General features: G+C 39.3%; 1 protein-coding gene across 2 annotated transcripts in view; it reads right to left on the reverse strand.

Annotated features, from left to right (window-relative positions):
* Positions 1–1391: 1391 nt before the first annotated feature.
* TBC1D4 (TBC1 domain family member 4) overlaps positions 1392–21029 on the reverse strand; it is a 210545-nt gene continuing 190907 nt past the window's right edge. For both annotated transcript variants that reach the window (XM_061133697.1, XM_061133696.1), the window contains 4 exons: positions 15864–16023; positions 13041–13210; positions 8490–8666; positions 1392–3877 (listed from right to left, as the gene is read on the reverse strand). In XM_061133697.1, the coding sequence (XP_060989680.1) occupies positions 3644–3877; positions 8490–8666; positions 13041–13210; positions 15864–16023 (741 nt within the window). In that variant the 3' untranslated portion in view covers positions 1392–3643. The remainder of the gene's footprint in view (positions 3878–8489; positions 8667–13040; positions 13211–15863; positions 16024–21029) is intronic.

Below are 21029 nucleotides of genomic sequence, written 5' to 3' on the forward strand. Positions count from 1 at the left end.
CGTGGAGGTCAAGGACTGTATCTTCTCCACCTCTGAATACTCAGCATCTAGCTTGGCTTACAAAAACTATTTGTTGAATGAAAAAATAAAAGGGGTAGAGCCAAGACTCCACCCCCACCTTAAATCTAGTGCTTTTCTTAACATATCACAGCAAATAAGAGTGATACATCATGGTAGAGTACTAAATAATTCAGATGGCAGATTTGCTTTCTATAATCTAGCAGAGTAAAATGGTGACATACTGATAGAATGGGTAAATTAGTCTGGATATTAAGAGACCATTTTATTAATACACCTACACTGACTCCTCAAAATGCTTAATTACATGTAGTGCAAAATATTTCAAAGTTTTAGCCCTAAAGTTAGCAAGAAGATACAGTATCCATTTATTGAATTACAAACACACTTGAAAATATTCTGATGATACCTATTTTATGTAAACACATTCATATCTATCAATAAATGCCCTTAATCTTTTTATTGAGGAGATAACTCAATTTTAATTTTGTATTTTCTTATCCTCTTTCTCTCACTTGCTATCTATGTGGGTAAAGAGAAAACAAAAGGGTTTGTAAATACAGATCTGTCTGTATGGTTATCTTTTGTCTTTTTATACCTATCAGCAAAAGGTTCCTTTGGGAAAGCAGCTGAAAATTAATAACGGACAATGTACTTTCATTGCAGCCTTGAAATTAAAAGACGCTTGCTCCTTGGAAGAAAAGCTATGACCAACCTAGACAGCATATTGAAAAGCAGAGACATTACTTTGCCAACAAAGGTCCGTCTAGTCAAAGCTATGGTTTTTCCAGTAGTCACATATGGATGTGACAGTTGGACTATAAAGAAAGATGAGCACCAAAGAATTGATGCTTTTGAACTGTGGTGTTGCAGAAGACTCTTGAGTCCCTTGGACTGCAAGGAGATCCAACCAGTCAATTCTAAAAAAAATCAGTCCTAAATATTCATTGGAAGGACTGATGCTGAAGCTGAAACTCCCACACTTTGGCCACCTGATGCAAATAACTGACTCATTGGAAAAGACCCTGATGCTGGGAAAGAGTGAAGGTGGGAGAAGAAGGGGATGACAGAGGATGACATGGCTGGAAGGCATCACCTACTTGATGGACATGAGTTTGAGCAAGCTCCGGGAGTTGGTGATGAACAGGTGTGGGGCAGTCCACGGGATCCCAAAGAGTCGGACACAACTAAGCAACTGAACTGAACTGAATTTACTTTCATAAATGTTTCTAAAAATTATCTTTGTTGTCTCTGATTCAAAAAATTATCAGTGAACAAAGTTTAAGTAGCAACAATCCAACGATGCAGATTTTGTAAAGGACTCTAACCAAGGTCTTCTCTCTTATTACAAAGGTAAAACCAATAAGCCAAGGAAACAGGCAGCAATGTATTTATTGGAAATGAACTAGACATTACATTAACCAAATGAAGATGTAACAATGCATGAAGCACAGTCGGTGCATTTAAAAGATCACAAAATAAAAAGAAAATTCATTTTCAAAAGAAATATTGTATCCAAGGCGAGTCCTGAACACCATAATGCAACTGATAACATTGACTGTGAAGATCCAGAATAAAATTTAAACCGAACAACTGAAAGAAAATGTTTCTTTTCCCAACTTGAAGGTTCCCCGGCTACCACCTATGTATCATACACACCAGGTAATTTTCATCACCAGACAGTAACCAGATGATATTTATCATATTCCTCATAGGAAAAAATACCTCTCCTACAAATAGAGAAATTTGAGGGAAATCCAAGCAACAAAACAGTTGGTGGCCCCAACTGATTAGGTCCGCATTTTCTAGAATCTAGAAATTACATTAACTTTACTAGTAAGACTTCATTGTCTTCTGAGAAACTGCCTGGATGAGAGGGTGTGCTGATTGTAACATTACATTAACTACAGTACACTGAGCACTACATTCCACAAGTAACTGGTCGGTTGGGGGTGGGAGGGGGTGTTCAGATGCTTATCCACTCATGAAATGTTTCTGAAACCTTTAGAGCTTTACTTTTCTACTCTGTAATACATTGTAGCTTGTGTATAACAAACTCCCTTTGAAGAAAATTATCCCAGATAATCCATCTGTGACAAAACAAGTACTGCAAAAAGTAGTGATGAAAAATATTGTTTGGAAAGGCAAAATTGCTGCATCTACTTTCCGAGGCACTGTCATAGAATCATCTCTGAAATGGAGAAATTCCATGTGTAAGTTAAAAACTGTTTTCCTTCCATTCACCCAGCATGCATGAATGTCTTCTAATAATCTCTCTGTAGACTGAGAAAGTCAGGAGTCCAAATGCAGAATTGTAGGTTGTAGAAAGGCTTTCTCCTTCCCTTCCCATGGATTTCAAGTTTGTTTTAAATATTCCACAGTTCTCATAAACTCTCATGTGGAAGGGGAGAATGATTACAACCTTATCAGACCTGTCAATTGACAAAAAAAAAAAAAAGTATCTCAACACAGTATCTCATCTTAGAAAACCAATCATAATTGCATTTCCTTACCTTCCATTTAAGCTAGAGAGAGCTAAGACAAGAGCTCCCACATTTTAGTGGGAAGTGGCAAATCCTTGTCACTAACTATGGCATCAAGTAGTTCATTCAGGAGAAATTTCAATAAAAAGGTAGAAAGTTAATCCAGACAATTTATGTATGCTCAGTCGCTCAGCCGTGTCCAACTCTTTGTGACCCCATGGACTGTAGTCTGCCAGGCTCCTCAGTCCATGGGATTTTCCAGGCAAGAATACTGGAGTGGGTTGCCATTTCCTACTCCAGAGCTAGACAATTTAGGTCCTAACTTAATTTTTAAGGACTGATACATTTAGTTTAACAAAATGCTGGTCTAATTTACTAGAAAATTAGTAATGTTCTCTTTCACCTTGAGCTGGATGGGCAGACTCAGCCACCGTCTTGGTTCCTCCTTACACACAACTGAAGTAATGCCTGACCAGACTCAAAATGCATGTAGATGCGACATGCTCATTGGCACAAAGCAGGCAGCAGGGGAAGGCCCCTACTTTCCTGAAAAACTCAGAGGAGCTTTACTGGCAATCAGTCATTTTCCTCATATATATATAATGTCAGGAGATTTTAAGACAGATGCACGTAAAGTTACACAAATGTTTCCACCTTTCTACCACTGAGTGAAACATGCCATTCTTTGGAGAAAAAAATACATTCATTTTTTTCAAGTATATTTTAATATACAAAGATGTTCTAGCTTTGTTTCACTACAAAGACAAGCTGATTTCACATGAGTCCAAGGGGAACTTCACTTTAACTTCCCTTTGGTGTGGATTTCATGAAGTTTTGATTTCTTTTTTTAAAAAATTGCTCTAAATATGCATCTACTTTTATCTGAAAGCATGAACTCTTTATGTCCATTTTTATATATATGTACATAGTCAACAAGGACAGCAAAAAACAGTCTACATATGTACAATGGTTTAGAACTGGCATGCTCTGAGGAGAGCAAGGGCCACTGGCTCTGACATGGGCTCACAACGAATTCAGTGATTGTCAGCTCTGGTGCCCAGCGCTGGGCCAGCAGCATGCAGAGTCCTCCAGACTGTAGCGTCCTTGAATGGTCACGTCCTGCTGGGGTGGCAAGTCTTCCATTATGGCTTGTTTCCTGTCTTGGCTTTGTTGTTAGGGTTGCAGTTTAAGTCTCTCAGCAGTGGTTCGCAGTTAGCTAGAATATCTGCAGGCAGCAGCTTCCAGATCTGATCCACTGCCTTCTGATAAGCCGTCTTCTCCTGTTCCAGGGTCCGGATCAAAGACTTCATTTTGGTCTCTCTAGTTAACAGATTTTCCAGGTTGGACTCCAAGGTCTGAATTTTAGCATGAGCTATCTGTTTGGGTCAAAACAAAAACACAAAATCCACCAAATCAAAAATCTGAAGGTTTTGGTTCATCATCACAACAGCAGTCAGAACTTACATATATATATATAAAAAAAAAAAAGAACTTACATATATTAGCTAATCATATCATATTACTTAGTACAATAGTATAGGAAGCAAATGCTCTGAAACCATCCATGACATGGCGATTTTTTATAGTTCTCAAAAATATAACTAGAGTTCTAACAAAATACATCTCATTTCACTGAATACACCAAAAATGCAATATTAAACATCATCCCTCACTCCACACACAGGTCTTCTCCTCGAGGGACTGGGATCTGACAGGGAAAAACAGGAGATTCCCGACACTGCCCTAAGGTATTAAAAGAGGTGTTTTTTTTTTTTTTTTTTTTTTTTGCCCTCTGAGTGGAAATACAGGGTTTGCGCAACACATTAATGGGATCTTATCCATTTTCACACATGTTGAATGTGCCCACATAACTTGGGAACCCAGAGGTGATGACAACATTGGACTGTGAATGAAAAAATCTGTAACCATTAATAAAAATCATTATAACATAAAGCAGGTGCAAACCCACTTTCCCTAAATAAAGAAATGTTCAACTAATCATCACTGAAACATCCTAGTAATACAGGACAATAGCCTGTTTATTTTTCTTTCTGAAAATAGACCCTTGTCTCTTTTTAAAAAATGTTTATTGGAGTATAGTTGCATTACAATGTTATGTCAGTTTCTGCTGTAAAGTGAATCAGTGATACATACACATACATCCCCTCTTTCTTAGATTTCCTTCCCTTTTGGGTCTCCACCGAGCACTGAGCTCCCTGTGCCATACAGTAGGTTCTCGTTAGTCATCTGTTTTGTACACAGTACCCCAAGTGTGTACATGTCAATCCCAATCTCCCAGTGCATCCCCCTCCCCCTCCTCCACCTTGGTATCCATCACACACACACAATATCTACAAACGATAAATGCTGGAGGGCTTCCCTGGCAGCTCAGCTGGTTAAAGAATCCGCCTGCAATGCAGGAGACTCCGGTTCAATTCCCGGGTCTGGAAGATCCCCTGGAGAAGGGACAGGCTACCCATTGCAGTACTCTTGCCTAGAGAATTCCATGGACAGAGGAGCCTGGCAGCTACAGTCCATGGGGTCGCAGAGTCAGACAGAACTGAGCAACTTTCACTTTCATATAATTAACACCTGAAACAAAGATATAATTTGGTAAGTAAATGCTGGAGAGGATGTGGAGAAAATGGAACCCTCCCACACTGTTGGTGGGAATGTAAATTCGTACAGGCACTATGGAAAAAAGTACAGAGGTTCCTTAAAACACTGAAAAATAGAGCCTCCATATGATCCATCAATCCTACTCCTGGGCATATATCCAGTGAAAACCATAATTCAAAAAGATACATACACCCCAATGTTCATTGCAGCACTATTCACAATAGCCTGAACATGGAAGCAACCTAGATGTCCATCAGCGGAGCAATGGATAAAGATGTGGCACCTGTATACAATGCCATAAAAAGGAACTAAACAGTACCATTTGCAGAGATGTGGATGGACCTCGAGACTGTCATACAGAGTGAAGTCAGTTCGAAAGTCAGTAAAGCTTCAAGGGAGCAGAGGGGTAGGGGGTAGGGAGTGTGGGGAGAGAGATTTTGAGTTAGAAATTAAGTACCCAGTGGCTTGGTACAAGCCATTTGGAAAAACAAGTATCACATAATATCGCTTATACGTGGAATGTAGAAAAATGCTATGGATGAATTTATTTGCAAATCTGGTTTAAAAAATGATCTTTATGCTCAACATCACTCATTATCAGAGAAATGCAAATCAAAACCACAACGAGGTACCATTACACGCCAGTCAGGATGGCTGCTATCCAAAAGTCTACAAGCAATGAATGCTGGAGAGGGTGTGGAGAAAAGGGAACCCTCTTACACTGTTGGTGGGAATGCAAACTAGTACAGCCACTATGGAGAACAGTGTGGAGATTTCTTAAAAAACTGGAAATAGAACTGCCACATGACCCAGCAATCCCACTCCTGGGCATACACACCGAGGAAACTAGATCTGAAAGAGACACGTGCACCCCAGTGTTCATCGCAGCACTGTTTATAATAGCCAGGACATGGAAGCAACCTAGATGCCCATCAGCAGATGAATGGATAAGGAAGCTGTGGTACATATACACCATGGAATATTACTCAGCCATTAAAAAGAATTCATTTGAACCAGTTCTAATGAGATGGATGAAACTGGAGCCCATTATACAGAGTGAAGTAAGCCAGAAAGATAAACACCAATACAGTATACTAACGCATATATATGGAATTTTAAAAGATGGTAATGATAACCCTATATGCAAAACAGAAAAAGAGACACAGATGTACAGAACAGAATTTGGGACTCTGTGGGAGAAGGCGAGGGTGGGATGTTCTGAGAGAATAGCATTGAAACAAGTATACTATCAAGGGTGAAACAGATCACCAGCCCAGGTTGGATGCATGAGACAAGTGCTCAGGGCTGGTGCACTGGGATGACCCAGAGGGATGGGATGGGGAGGGAGGGGGGAGGAGAGATCGGGATGGGGAACACATATAAATCCATGACTGATTCATGTCAATGTATGGCAAAAACCACTGTCATATTGTAAAGTAATTAGCCTCCAACTAATAAAAATAAATGAAAAATAAATAAATAATAAAAAATGATCTTTAGCAATGTGCTAACAATATTGTTGGCTTTGTTTTGAATAGGAAAAGGCATAAAATGTTCTATGGGCCAGAGCTAATGTAGATGAAATGAAGGAGGCCAGTGTTTCTTCTTGGGGAGCAATTACTCTAGGAACCCCTCATTTCTAAGCTATTTCTCTCCCAACTATCCTTCAGAGGAGTTACCACACATCAAAGCAGGGTTTTAGCGTTCCCTAGTTTGGAGACATGTGCAGTGTTAACAAAGTCACAGGTAAGCAGAAACCACGGAGCCACTGGGCACTTAAGTTCTAACTCAGAATCTCTCTCCCCACACTCCCCACCCCCCCCACCCCCAACCCCTCTGCTCCCTGGAAGCTTTACTTTCTCACCTCCCCCTCCCCTGATCACACTGAAACCCCACTCCTTGAGGCTTAGATACACAGCACACTTCATATAGGTTACAGACGTGCAATATTACTTTACACTAAATCACTTATCACATTTGTAAGAGTGCACTGATAAATAAATACATAGTTTATATTCTGAAGTAACTGTGAGAGAGCTCATCCTTAGGTAGGTTGACAAGGAGTCTGGGGCCCTTGAGGAGAAAGGGGCCCAAGGCCTTGGAGAAGGAGAAAGGGGTCCCAAGGCTCTCAAGGAGCAGAAAAGGACAAATATTTTTTTCTACATTGCTTTGTCTTAGTCAATATAACAATGCATCTTGCTCAAGGACATGTTTCTCCTTAACAAGAACCTTCTGACTAATCTTGTTATTTTAAGATGTATATTAAATATACATTAATATATATCAGTGGGTCTGATAAGACCTTTCTTCCTATTGTTAGCTCCAATCCTGTTATCTTAAAATGTAAATTGTGGGAGTGGGTCTGGTAAGACCTTTATAACCTTGAGACATTTTTTTGATTTACTGTAATAACCAATTGAAAAAGTATATAACTCCCTTGCTGAGACTAGTGAGGGGGGCACTCTCCGCCCCTCTTCTGATGTCTATGTCAGAAGCTTTCTCTGTCCCTTTTTCACTTTAATAAAACTCTGCTACACAAAAGCTCTTGAGTGATCAAGCCTGGTCCCTGGCTAAATCTTCTTTAGAGATCACAACATTAAGCTATCAGCTGTAAATTCCTTCATGGCAAGGATTATATGTTACTTGTTTTCATTCAATTTTCTCCATTCCATTTCTGTTTTACTCTAGACAGTTCTCATCTTCCCCAATCAGAATTCTAAGAAATAATTGCTAGCTGGTCTCCCTACCTTCTCTCCCCATTCTAATCTGTCCTCATCAAGGTTTTTCCAGATTTATCTTTCTAAAGTATGGTTGAAAAATTTTGAGAGATTTCTTTCTCAACATGATTAAAAGCTGTGTTCTTCTTCTTGACCCTGAAAGTTATTTACAAATCTGCCTCCATCATGTTTACCCCACTTCTCCCCAACGTAAATCTTAAATGGATTTAAGTTTCCTCTAAATTCTGCCTTACCATCCGGCTTTCAACACTCCCCACTCCTCACTCATTCCTCCCACCAAGCCTCTAGAGTCCAGCTGAAGCCCCAAGACCCCCAGAGCTTTTCCAGTTTCCTCAAGTCAATCCCTCCCAACTTGAACTTAAACCAAACATGTGCAATACCCAGTAAGTTTTGAATCAGATTCTGCTGAGAACTGCCATTTAATTATTTTGTGAGAGGAGATTTTCTCTCCTAACTGATACTTAAATCAGCATGTGCATTTGTAGCCCCCAGGGCACTTGGACACAATGTGATACACAGGTCAACAGTCAGCAATGGCTCAATGACACCATAGCTCTATCCTTCCTGGTATGGTTCAATGCAGGAGAGGAGGCACTCAAGAGCTTTTTTGGTCAAATCGTTATCTCTTTACCTGTAATTTTTCTAGAAGGTCCATGTTCTGTCTTTTCAGTTGGCTGTTGGCCCTCTCTAGCTTCTCCATGGGTTCGCTCTCCTCGCAGGCATAGGAAGATTCTTGGAGTTCATCCTGCAGCACGTGATACTCCACCTCATAGGCGTGTAACTGTTTAGAAATATCCATCTCAAAAACCTGCAGTGAACACAGGGGTCAGTCTGACCTTCAGGATGTTCACAAAGATACATCTGTGTATCTGAGGTACATTTCCCAATACTTCTTAATAAGGAACAGCATGACATACCAAACAAAGGGAATTGTAACAAGTGTGACTGTCAAATAAGGACAAACAGATGATTTCTATACAACTGAAACAGTCTCATGAGGAGGCCAAGACACTAGAGAAAGTTAATGTCCAAAGATATTTTGCAACCAAAATATACATAATCTAGGAATGGTCTCCCAAAGTGTAGCCTACAAGGTAAACATGAGTTACTGAGTAACTCTTATACAAGTTGGAGATCATCTTTGCTGGTTAGTAAGAAAAACTGCATAGGGTATTTCTATAATAATAAGATCAAAAACCCTTCTAATTATTTGTCAAGGAGGTAGAAAGGGCTTGTACTAAATATTTTCATCCATTTTCTAATCCATGCAAGTCTCCTAGAATTCACTAACATATCATAACAGAGAGAGAATCTTTAAAATTGCACACCATGGGAACTATACATACGTATTCAATCACTCAGTCGTGTCCAACTCTGTGACACCATGGACTGTTCTTCTGTCCATGGGGTTTTCCAGGCAACAATACTGGAGTGGGTTGCCATTTCCTTCTCCAGGGGATCTTCCCGACCCAGGGCTCAAACCCACGTCTCTTGCATTGGCAGGTGCATTCTGTAGCACTGAGCCACTTGGGAAGTGGGCACTGTACAGAGCTGTTTAATTGCAGCTGCCTCTGCCGTCCCATATTGTCACCCATTAGGAAGACAGTTTGCTTCGAAGTTAGAGAACAGGTAACTCCTCCTTAGTCTAAACTTGCAAGAGAAATTCAGCTGCCATTTAAGCATTGGTATCCACATTAACACTGCTGGGAGAGAAGAAACCACAAAGAATCTCACTGACTTACTTGCACTGCTACTATTAGAGATACTCAAATCTTAGAACTGAAATGATATTTCGAGACAATATGGTTACTCTTTTTAAATAAGCGTCTTTCTCCCCCCTACCCAGTGAGTATGAACACAGTGGACTGCTATACAACCATTAAAAATGAGAGCATGGATATATTTATTGGCATGCAAAAATGTCCAACACTCTACAAATATTTTAATAAAAAATCATTACACAACAGCAGTACAGTATAATTAGAGATTGTAAGAGTATGTTTAAGATGTTTTAAATCTCAAGTTATTGAGATTTGTAACTTTACTTTCTTCTTTGTGCTGCTGTACATTATTTACATTTTTACAGTAAATAAAATTCATCAAAGTCTCCTTTAATATTAACAGTTCATTTTTGTTCAATTGCTAAGTTGTGTCCTACTCTTTGAAACCTACTCTTTGCAGTATGCTAGGTGCCCCAGTCCTTTACTATCTCCCAGAGTTTGCTCAGATTCATGTCCATTGAGTCGGTGATGCTATTTAACCATGTCATCCTCTGCTGTCCCCTTCACCTCCTGCCTTCAATCTTTCTCAGCATCAGGGTCTTTTCCAATGAGTCAGCTCTTCACATCAGCTGGCCAAAGTATTATTCCATAGTTAATCAATTCTATTGGCTAGGAAGTTATCTCTAATATCAAATCCAAATCTACCAGCCTATAACTTCTATCAAATAACCATAGTAATAATCTCTAAAGCTAGGCAATTCCCTCATTAATCTTAGAAAAGAGAGGTGATCTAATTTCAAATCAGACCTCATCTCTCTCTAAAACCACAATCTCTGACTACTTGCCAGCCCCAAAAGATATTTCTGAAGAATTAGGGAGTAAGTGAATATGTAAATAAAATTTATATTTTTCTATTTCCAGAGCATCTTCACAAATAAAAAATATTCACAGGTATTTACAGAATAATCTACTTGTGATTTCAATTCCACATATGTGGTAGAAAGAAAGTTTCACATGTAATAAAATGAATAAAATGAGTTCTTGTTATAGACTGAATGATACAAAATTCTTCAGCTGAGTTGATTACATTTACCCCTAAAAACAATGTTATTTCCATTCTGAAGAGAAGGAAGTTGAGACTCAGAGAGGTTGCCCTCACTTGCCCAAAGTCACACAGCTAGTAGATAGCTGAACAGTAGCACAAGATCTCAGACTCCCTTTCTCTTAGTCTAAACTCTGTCTTTTATCTGCTATCCCAAGGGCCTCTTGGAAAGGGGTAAATTTTATCAGTACTCATAAGGCATGATTGCTTCATTTACAAATCTGGTCTTGAGTATATACATATTATCTGAACAATATATAACTGCACCTTACCTGGTCCCTATGAAGAATGAGGGACTAGGTATATGATATGCTGATTACCCTCCATTTGCTTCCATTCTCTGCCCTCATTCATTCTTGGTACCCTAGGAGGCAGACCCCTCTGACCTGCATTCCCCACACTTTCCTTCCTGCTGACTTCTGGTTTAGTTCAGCTCAGTTGAGTTGTTTCAGTCATGTCTGACTCTTTGTGACCCCATGGACTGCAGCACACCAGGCCTCCCTGTCCATCACCAACTCCTGGAGTTTACTCAAACTCATGTCCATTGAGTCGGTGACGCCATCCAACCATCTCATCCTCTGCTGTCCCCTTCTCCTCCTGCCTTCAATCCTTCTCAGCATCAGGGTCTTTTCCAGTGAGTCAGTTCTTCGCATCAGGTGGCCAAAGTTTTAGAGTTTCAGCTTCAGCATCAGTCCTTTCAATGAATATTCAGGACCAATTTCCTTTAGGATGGACGGGCTGGATCTCCTTGCAGTCCAAGGGACTCTCAAGAGTCTTCTCCAACACCACAGTTCAAAAGTATCAGTTCTTCGGCAGTCATCTTTCTCTATAGTCCAACTCTCACATCTGTACATGACTACTGGAAAAACCATGGCTTTGACTAGACGGACCTTTGTTGGCACAGTAATGTCTCTGCTTTTTAATATGCTGTCTAGGTTGGTCATAGCTTTTCTTCCAAGGAGCAAGCATCTTTTAATTTCATGGCTTCAATCACCATCTGCAGGAATTTTGGAGCCCCCCAAAATAAAGTCTTTACTGTTTCCACTGATTCCCCATCTATTTGCCATGAAGTAATGGGACCAGATGTCATGATCTTAGTTTTCTGAATGTTGAGTTTTAAGCCAGCTTTTTCACTCTCTTCTTTGACTTTCATCAAGAGGCTCTTGAGTTCTTCTTCGCTTTCTGCCATAAGGGTGGTGTCATCTGCATATCTGAGGTTATTGATATTTCTCCTGACAATCTTATTCCAGCTTGTGCTTCATCCAGCCCAATGTTTCGCATGACTTCTGGTTGGGTACAGCCAATGGCGAAGGTCATCAGGAGATCAAATGGGGCAGAAGAAAGGTGGGTAACTTCTTCCCCGCTCCTTCCCTGTCTTGCTCACCAAGAGCACAGAACCTCCGGAGAGCCTGCCTCCAGACTTCGGGCACTCATGGGGCCTGGCAGCACCATCATATCCTCCCTCTCCTGATGCAGTGCCAGGGATAGGAACAGTTCCCTCTGTCACTGGTCCCTAAGCACCTGGACATCGTGTCTTCTTCCCTTAACCTTGCCTGCACTCCTGTAAATGGTACCCTCCCTTGAGTTACTGGACGTAAATTCTGTTTCCTGCAAGGGACCCTGACTAATAAAGCAAGTCTCATTTAAGCCTCACAAAACCTCTTGGGTCAGAACTGTCCCATTTTGCAGGTGAGAACACTAGGGTTCAGAAGGTTATAGTGACAAGACAGACAACTAATAAAAGATCTGGAAGTTGATGGGGAATCCAAGATTGTCTAATTCCAGTCTTAATTCCTGTCATGTGTACTCCTTATATATTCTAAAACAGAATCGGTGGTTCAGACGGTAAAGAATCCGCCTGCCAATGCAGGAGACTCAGGTTCGATCCCTGGGTAGGGAAGATCCCCTAGAGAAGGGAATGGCAACCCACTCCAGTATTCTTACCTGGGAAATCCCACAGATAGAGAAGCCTAGTGGGCTGCAGTCCACGGAATCATAAAGAGGCAGACACAACTAAGTGACTAACACACACAACAATATTACAAAGCTAAGTGAGTCTCAGCTTATTCATTTATTAGGTCTTCCTAATTCTCTCAGTTCAACCTTCAGTCTTACCACCGATCTAAACTGAAAAACTCATGAATCATCACAGGCAAGGACTGAATCACCTTGCCTGGGCACAGCCACACGACGTCACAAGGAGAAACTACACAACAGCTTCATTTCTAGATAAAATGTATCTGATCAAATTTAAAAATGGTCAAGCAAAATGCATGCTTATGCTAAAACATTTAGTAACATAATTAGTAGAGAAACCGCTATATGATCTTATACCTTATTATTATCATTTAAATCATACCTGGGTGATTATTTTTTCCATTTCAGATGAATTCATATCGGGGAGTGTGACTTTAAGGAATTCAACAATATTTTCAAAGTTTTCACATTCCATTATGAGTGTCTCTTGGTTGCTCAGCAGGCTTAGGGCAACCTTAAATATAACTTCAGTTCCCTGAAGAAAAATAATATCTGAAAAAAAAAAGATATATAATTTTCATGATCAAAATTAAGCCTTTACTATTGTAAAAAGTGACCTCTGTGTGTTAATGGGTTTTTTTGAGTGGCTGTGTGTGTGTGTGTGTGTGTGTGTGTGTGTGTGTGTATAGCAGTTGTTTTAATTACTGCAACAGAACTACAGAATATTTATGCAAAATAAAACTGGTCAAATTAGCCTAGATTTGAAATAAATAATAATATGACCAAAACAAACAAACAGTTGTTTAACTATTCTTCTTACTTATTTAAGAACCTCAGATAAGGTTAGGATAAAAAGAAAAAGATACATTATGTATTTGTTTGTCCACATACTTCTAATTTTTAGTTGCAAATTTAATGGAGACTGACATTTAGATTTTCTTCATGAGGAGAATACAAAAACAAATCAACATAATCAATAGCTTAGGATTATTTAAACTCTCATTACTATAATAAAAAACTACAAGAACCAGTTAATATGTAATTAAACCTGTACTAGAGAAAAAAACTAAAGAAAAAAAAAAAACCTTTAAAAGAAAAATCAAAATCAGTGTATAACCTAAATCAGAAGAGAAAAAGAAAGGCTACCCTAACTCTGAAAGTGAAAGTGAAGGTGTTATGTCTTGTCCAACTCTTTGCGGCCCCATGGACCGTAGCCTACCAGGCTCCTCTGTCCTTGGGATTTTCCAGGCAAGAGTACTGGAATGGGTTGCCATATCCTTCTCTGGAGATCTACCTGACCCAGGGATCGAATCCAAGTCTCCTGCAATGCAGGCAAACGCTTTACGTCTGAGCCACCAGAGCCTCGCCCTAACTCTGAACTTTGCTCCAAACAAATGTAAACACACAATAGTTTTGAAAAGTACTAAATAGTTTTGTATGAGCGTTCCTCTCAATCCATGCCATTCTATAGTCAGTAACAAACAAGAGGGGGTTGTTAAAAGTGAGGGAACCATGAAACAGTCACTTCAAACATGGTCATTCTTCTTGCTCACACATCTTTCCCTTTGCTGACAGTCTCTGTTCTTCGCTCAGTTCTAAGAATGGAGTGGCCATTGCAGAGCTGACAGCATCATTCATATTCTCTTAGCAAAAAACAGATGACTGGGGAGATATGTTTCCTGAATTCAAGCTTCCTAGGTTAAGTCAGAGAGAGATACCCTAAATATCATTTTAGATTTGATAAGCTATTTCCTGATAAGAAAATATATAAATGAAAGGATTTATAGAATCCTATCTATAAATTATAAATCCTATAAATATTGAGTCCTATAAATAGGAACCCAAGCTCCAAAGAAGACTTCCCTGGAGAAAAAGCAATCGTGTACACTAAATAAAAAAATGGAAATTTGCTAAATATTTGATTCTGGGCATCCTCGTTTTACTCGTTTGTTGCACTTTGTCTATAAATTGTATCCACGCTAATGCAGTGTCTAATTTGTAAAACCACAGCCCCCAGTAAGAATGACACGGTACACTGTAACCTGGTGTTATGTATACATATTACATGTATTAATATATCTTCAGGCTTCCCTGGTGGCTCAGATGGTAAAGAATCTGGCCACAATGCAGGAGACCTGGGTTCAATCCCTGGGTTGGGAAGATCCCCTGGAGCAGGATATATCTTCAAATTTGAAGTTTCTCCAAATAACACTTTTTCCCCTATAACTGATATATTCTCTTTATTCTATTTTAGTTCATTTTTTTAAATCCTGGTAATGACCTACAATCAGGCCAATACTTACAATTTGACTAAGAGCTCTAATTTGGCAAAAGCACAGTTATAAACACTGTCTACTTGCACTACGGGTACCAGATAGATGAGTGGAACATAAAAACTGGAAGCCTCTTCTAAGGTCATCAAGCTCTTAACATTAGAATAAACCTCTGGTAAAGAGTAGTTTTTTAAAAAGCTGGTTTGCTTTTTAAATAACAGATTTAGACAAACCTAACTAAAGAGGTGTGATAGATTTAAAAGCCTCATAAGGTAACAGAAGCTGTGTTACACTCTCTTTTTACTACACTGTGGAGCAAAGTGGCAACTCAACAACTTGCCCTGGGTCCAACCAGCTGTGCACCCAGGGTTGGAGATGGGCACCACCCCTGTACTGGCATGACAGGAGGGCGCTTAAAGCAATAAAACAGGAATTCCAATTACCTTGTTAACAATAAAAAGTCACATTAACAAGTGCCATTAGAAACAACATCGAAAGACGTGCTTCCATTAACCCAATCAGAGAACATGTTTCTCTGTGTTTTGAATCCAGGTTGAAGAGGACAATGGGGAAGGAAAAACAAAAGCAGTAGGAAAGATGTATACAAAAATCTGAAAAAATTATACAGTAGAAATCCTTAGTTCATATTTTTTAAAAATTATACTGTGATTTTTTAGGTATAAATGAAAATAAGAATTCCATTATAGTTTACTCAAATACAGGAGCTCAACTCTTCTTTCCCTTTGCATTTCAATTTAAGACCAATATGGTTTCAAATTACTCTCAGAATGGAGCCAGGCATATTTATTAAATTCCATTAGCAATTTGTGATTCTGTGTGATGCTAGATAAAACAATTGGAGCACCTTATGGCTAGAAGCATACCCCTTGGAATAAATAACACTGTTCCAATTGATCATCGGCATCTCTTACCAAACACTCTGGCTACAAATCCTAATGGAAATTGAGAGGCAAACAATGTGAGGAACCAGGGGGCAGCATAAAGGCTGGGGCTGATTTCATTTTCTTCAAGATGATTATAGAGATCTCTGTGATAATCATGAAGGAGCCTGGACAGCTGGTACATTTGAATCTAAAGTTAATTTGGAGAAGAAAAATAAAATATTATGCATTTATCTGAGTACACATAAAATACTGTTTAATTTCATTAATATTTAATAACTAATTCATATATATTAGAGAAACAAAAGCAGTATTATTTTTATTATGTTAAAGTTGACAGATCCAAGTTCATTTAACTGAGATCATAAAGCAAGTCACTGTAAGTCCATCTACGACTAGAGAGCACATTTCTCTATCATGTGTGTTTTGGTATTGCCATGTATACATGGAAATGGTAATTATTCCTCCTGTAGGAAAGTATGGCTTTTGGAATTTAATCACAACTGTCCTGGCTCAGGACTCTCATGGAAGGTCCATTCTAATTTCAGGCCAGTTCCAGAAAAGCTTCCACTTAAAAGAATCTACCACATTCTAGTTTAGAGGCAAGACCTTGTCTCTCTTTGCAGGGTCCAGCATTGAATTTATGACAGAACCCACCAGGCAATCTGCACTGCTAGGATACTGTCGGGCTTAGAAGGATAAGGAGCCAGAAACCTGAGCTGCGATTTCTAAGATATTCCAGCAGCATATTTTCTCTTGACAAAGGAGATTAAAGCAAAAAGTGCAGTCCGAATGTTTATAGTACTGAAAGAAATTATTTTACTTGGCTACTGAGCTGATTACTCATATTTAAAAAAATTATAAAGACAGCTTATAGTAACTTTTAAAGTCTTACATGTGGGTAGTTAAAAGTACAGCAGTAGCAAACAATAAACAAATCTATGATTTGTGCTTTAATTTAAATTTTTATCTACACAGTAACAGATTGAGTTGTGAGTCCTTAATCAGTTATATCAGCTTAACTTTTTGGTGTGAAATACATTCAACATTTTCCTATATCTAGCAGATATCTAGATATCATCAAAATATCATTCTTAAGTAGTATAAAAATGGCTTAAAATAACCAACTATATTATGAATTCAACTGTTTTTAAGAGCATAAAACTAAAAATCAAAGTACTCTACACAAATATAGCAAATGTTTGATCTCTATCTGTGGAAACTAAGGTTCCACACAAGCTGTAAAAGGAAAGAAGTAAAGAGCCACTGGAAATCATAAATATAAAACAAGTTTAGCAGCAGTCAAGCAAAGAGGTTAAAAAAATGAGATTATAATCTCATTAAGTCATGTTGAAAAAACATCATAATTTATTTCCATTAGGCCACTTACAGTTTAGAAACTAGACATACTGGCTCTAAGTATTGGTGGTATTGGTAGTACAAAAATCAAAAACATCTAATTAGCAGAATAAAAAGAAAGCTTATCATCAAAAACATTCTGTCCTTGTTCATCCAATATCTTAACACAGAAGCAATATGGTTTTTTTTTTCCTTGTTAGTAGAACCTTATTTTTTCCCTACATTCTAAATTGGGGGTTAAGAATATTTCTTCCATCAAGGTATATTTACATTAAATTTCTTTTGACAAATAAAATATAATTCAGTCTTCCTCCCAAAGAAACTTTCATAACAAGATGCCATTTGCTAATAATACATAATTTTTCAATTCTATCTTAGAGATAACATGAAAATCTTCCAATGGAAGAGACAGAACTGGAGGAAGGGAGATGCAGAGACTGGGGGAGAAAAAGCAGAGACCAAAGACTTCAGATAAAAAGATGCTTTACACTTAGCACAGAAAAAGGAAGACACAAATATCATGGGCTGTCCATAGTTACAAGAGCCCTCGACCACCTCATTTTACAGATAAGGTGAGTGCCTGCTGGAGAGAAGGAAAGATATACCCATTTGAATGCACAGTTCCAAAGAATAGCCAGGAGAGATAAGAAAGCCTTCCTCAGTGATCAATGCAAAGAAATAGAAGAAACCCAATACAAAGAAAGAACAGGGAAAGACCAGAGATCTCAAGAAAATTAGAGATACCAAGGGAACATTTCATGCAAAGATGGGCTCATTAAAGGACAGAAATGGTACGGACCTAACAGAAGCAGAAGATGTTAAGAAGAGGTGACAAGAATACACAGAAGAAATAAACAAAAAAGATGTTCATGACCCAGATAATCACGATGGTGTGATCACTCACCTAGAGCCAGACATCCTGGAATGTGAAGTCAAGTGGGCCTTAGGAAGCATCACTATGAACAAAGCTAGTGAAGGTGATGGAATTCCAGTTGAGCTATTTTAAATCCTAAAAGATGATGCTGTGAAAGTGCTGCACTCAATATGCCAGCAAATTTGGAAAACTCAGCAGTGGCCACAGGACTGGAAAAGGTCACTTTTCATTCCAATCCCAAAGAACAGCAATGCCAAAGAATGCTCAAACTACCACACAACTGCACTCATCTCACACGCTAGCAAAGTAATGCTCAAAATTCTCCATGCCAGGCTTCAACAGTATGTGCACCGTGAACTTTCAGATGTTCAAGCTGGATTTAGAAAAGGCAGAGGAACAAGAGATCAAATTGCCAACATCCGTTGGATCACTGATAAAACGAGAGTTCCAGGAAAACATCTACTTCTGCTTTATTGACTACGCCAAAGCCTTTGATTGTGTGAGTCACAACAAACTGGAAAATTCTTCAAGAGATGGGACTACCAGACCACCTGACCTGTCTCCTGAGAAATCTGTATGCAGGTCAAGAAGCAACAGTTAGAACTGGACATGGAACAACAGACTGGTTCCAAATCGGGAAAGGAGTACATCAAGGCTGTGTATTGTCACTCTGCTTATTTAACTTATATGCAGAGTACATCATGAGAAATGCTGGACTGAATGAAGCACAAGCTGGAATCAAGACTGCTCAGAGAAATATCAATAACCTCAGATATGCAAGTGACACCACTCTTCTGGCAGAAAGTGAAGAAGAACTCAAGAGCCTCTTGATGAAAGTGAAAGACAGTGGAAAAAGTTGGCTTAAAGCTCAACATTCAGAAAACTAAGATCATGGTATCTGGTCCCAACACTTCATGGCAAATAGATGGGGAAACAATGGAAACAGTGAGAGACTTTATTTTGGGAGGCTCTAAAATCACTGCAGATGGTGACTGCAGCCATGAAATTAAAAGATGTTTGCTCCTTGGAAGAAAAGTTATGACCAACCTAGATAGCATATTAAAAAGCAGAGACATTCCTTTTCCAACAAAGGTCCATCTAGTCAAAGCTTTGGTTTTTCCAGTAGTCATGTATGGATGTGAGAGTTGGACTATAAAGAAAGCTGAACGCTGAAAAGTTGATGCTTCTGAACTGTGGTGTTGGAGAACCTTCTTGAGAGTCCCTTGGACTGCAAGGAGATCCAACCAGTCCATCATAAAGGAAATCAGTCCTGAATATTCATTGGAAGGATTGATGCTGAAGCTGAAACTCAAAAACTTTATCTACCTGATGCAAAGAACTGACTCTCTGGAAAAGACCCTGATGCTGGGAATGATTGAAGGTGGGAGGAAAAGGGGATGACAGATTTTGAGATGGTTGGATAGTATCACTGACTCAATGGACATGAGTTTGAGTTAGCTCTGGGAGTTGGTGATGGACAGGGAAGCCTGGCGTACTGCAGTCCATGGAGTTGCAAAGTCAGACATGACTGAGCGACTGAACTGAACTGAACTGCTGTGCCCAAGCTCACACCACGCAGGTAATCAGAAATCCCATCAAGTGATCCTAAGCCTGTTGCCACTTCCAGTTCTGAACATCATATTGATTGGAAAAGAAAGACTTTCTGTTCTAGAAAGTAGAAAAGTGTTGCTTCTCAGTTTACAAACCAAAAGGCTCTATTTTCCAGTTAAGATTCCCAGTCTCATGGCCTCTAAGAACACTGTCCCCAAAGATTCTTAAACATCTTCATTTTCATAACCATGGACAGGAAATATTTCTTGGTAATTGCAGGTGATATTAAATCAACATATAAATCCAGTGTATATGAATTTTTATAATGTCAAATTGATGAGGAATTTCTTCAAATTGGAAAAAGGTTGCATTTTTAAAGTGATATCTGTATCTACCCTTTTAATTTATGAATCAAGACCATGTGACTCCTTTCTTTGAAATTTTAATGGCAGATTCTAAACTGTTACTTCTGAAAATCAAAGCTACTGCATTCTTACAAGGGTACGAAATGCTTCCTATCCAATATGGCACAGTAAACTATTTAGAAATAAAGTAAAAAATAAAACCTTTCATAGTCATTACTATTTCACTTGCAGAATGTTTATAGACCTACGAATAGTCCTCAACTAGGAATCAACTGTCAGCTGGTAAAGAATCCGCCTGCAAGGTGGGAAACCTGGGTTCAATCCCTGGGTTGGAAAGGTCCCCTGGGAAAGGGAAAGGCTACCAACTCCAGTATCCTGGCCTGGAGAATTCCATGAACTGTGTTAAGTCCATGGGGTCACAGAGTTGGACACGATTGAGAGACTTTCACTTTCATGAGCTGCCCCACATCTGAGGTCAGGGGCGGCAGCCGAGAGGAACAAACTCACCTCCAAGGAGCCGCGGCTGCCGCAGGAGGGCTGAGAGGAGCTACTCCACGTTCAAGGTCAGGAGGGGCGGCCGTGAGGAGATATCCCACGTCCGAGGTAAGAGAAACCCAAGTAAGAAGGTAGGTGTTGCGAGAGGGCATCAGAGGGCAGACACACTAAAACCATAATCACAGAAAACTAATCAATCTGATCACAGGACCACAGTCGTGTCTAACTCAATGAAACTAAGCCATGCCGTGTGGGGCCACCCAAGACGGTCAGGTCATGGTGGAGAGGTCTGACAGAATGTGGTCCACTGGAGAAGGGAATGGCAACCCACTTCAGTATTCTTGCCTTGAGAACCCCATGAACAGTATGAAAAGGAAAAATGATAGGATACTGAAAGAGGAACTCCTCAGGTCAGTAAGTGCCCAATATGCTACTGGAGATGAGTGGAGAAATAACTCCAGAAAGAATGAAGGGATGGAGCCAAAGCAAAAACAATACCCAGTTGTGGATGTGACTGGTGATAGAAGCAAGGTCCAATGCTGTAAAGAGCAA

Source organism: Dama dama, chromosome 30 (assembly GCF_033118175.1).
Source record: "Dama dama isolate Ldn47 chromosome 30, ASM3311817v1, whole genome shotgun sequence".
Lineage (NCBI taxonomy): Eukaryota > Metazoa > Chordata > Mammalia > Artiodactyla > Cervidae > Dama > Dama dama.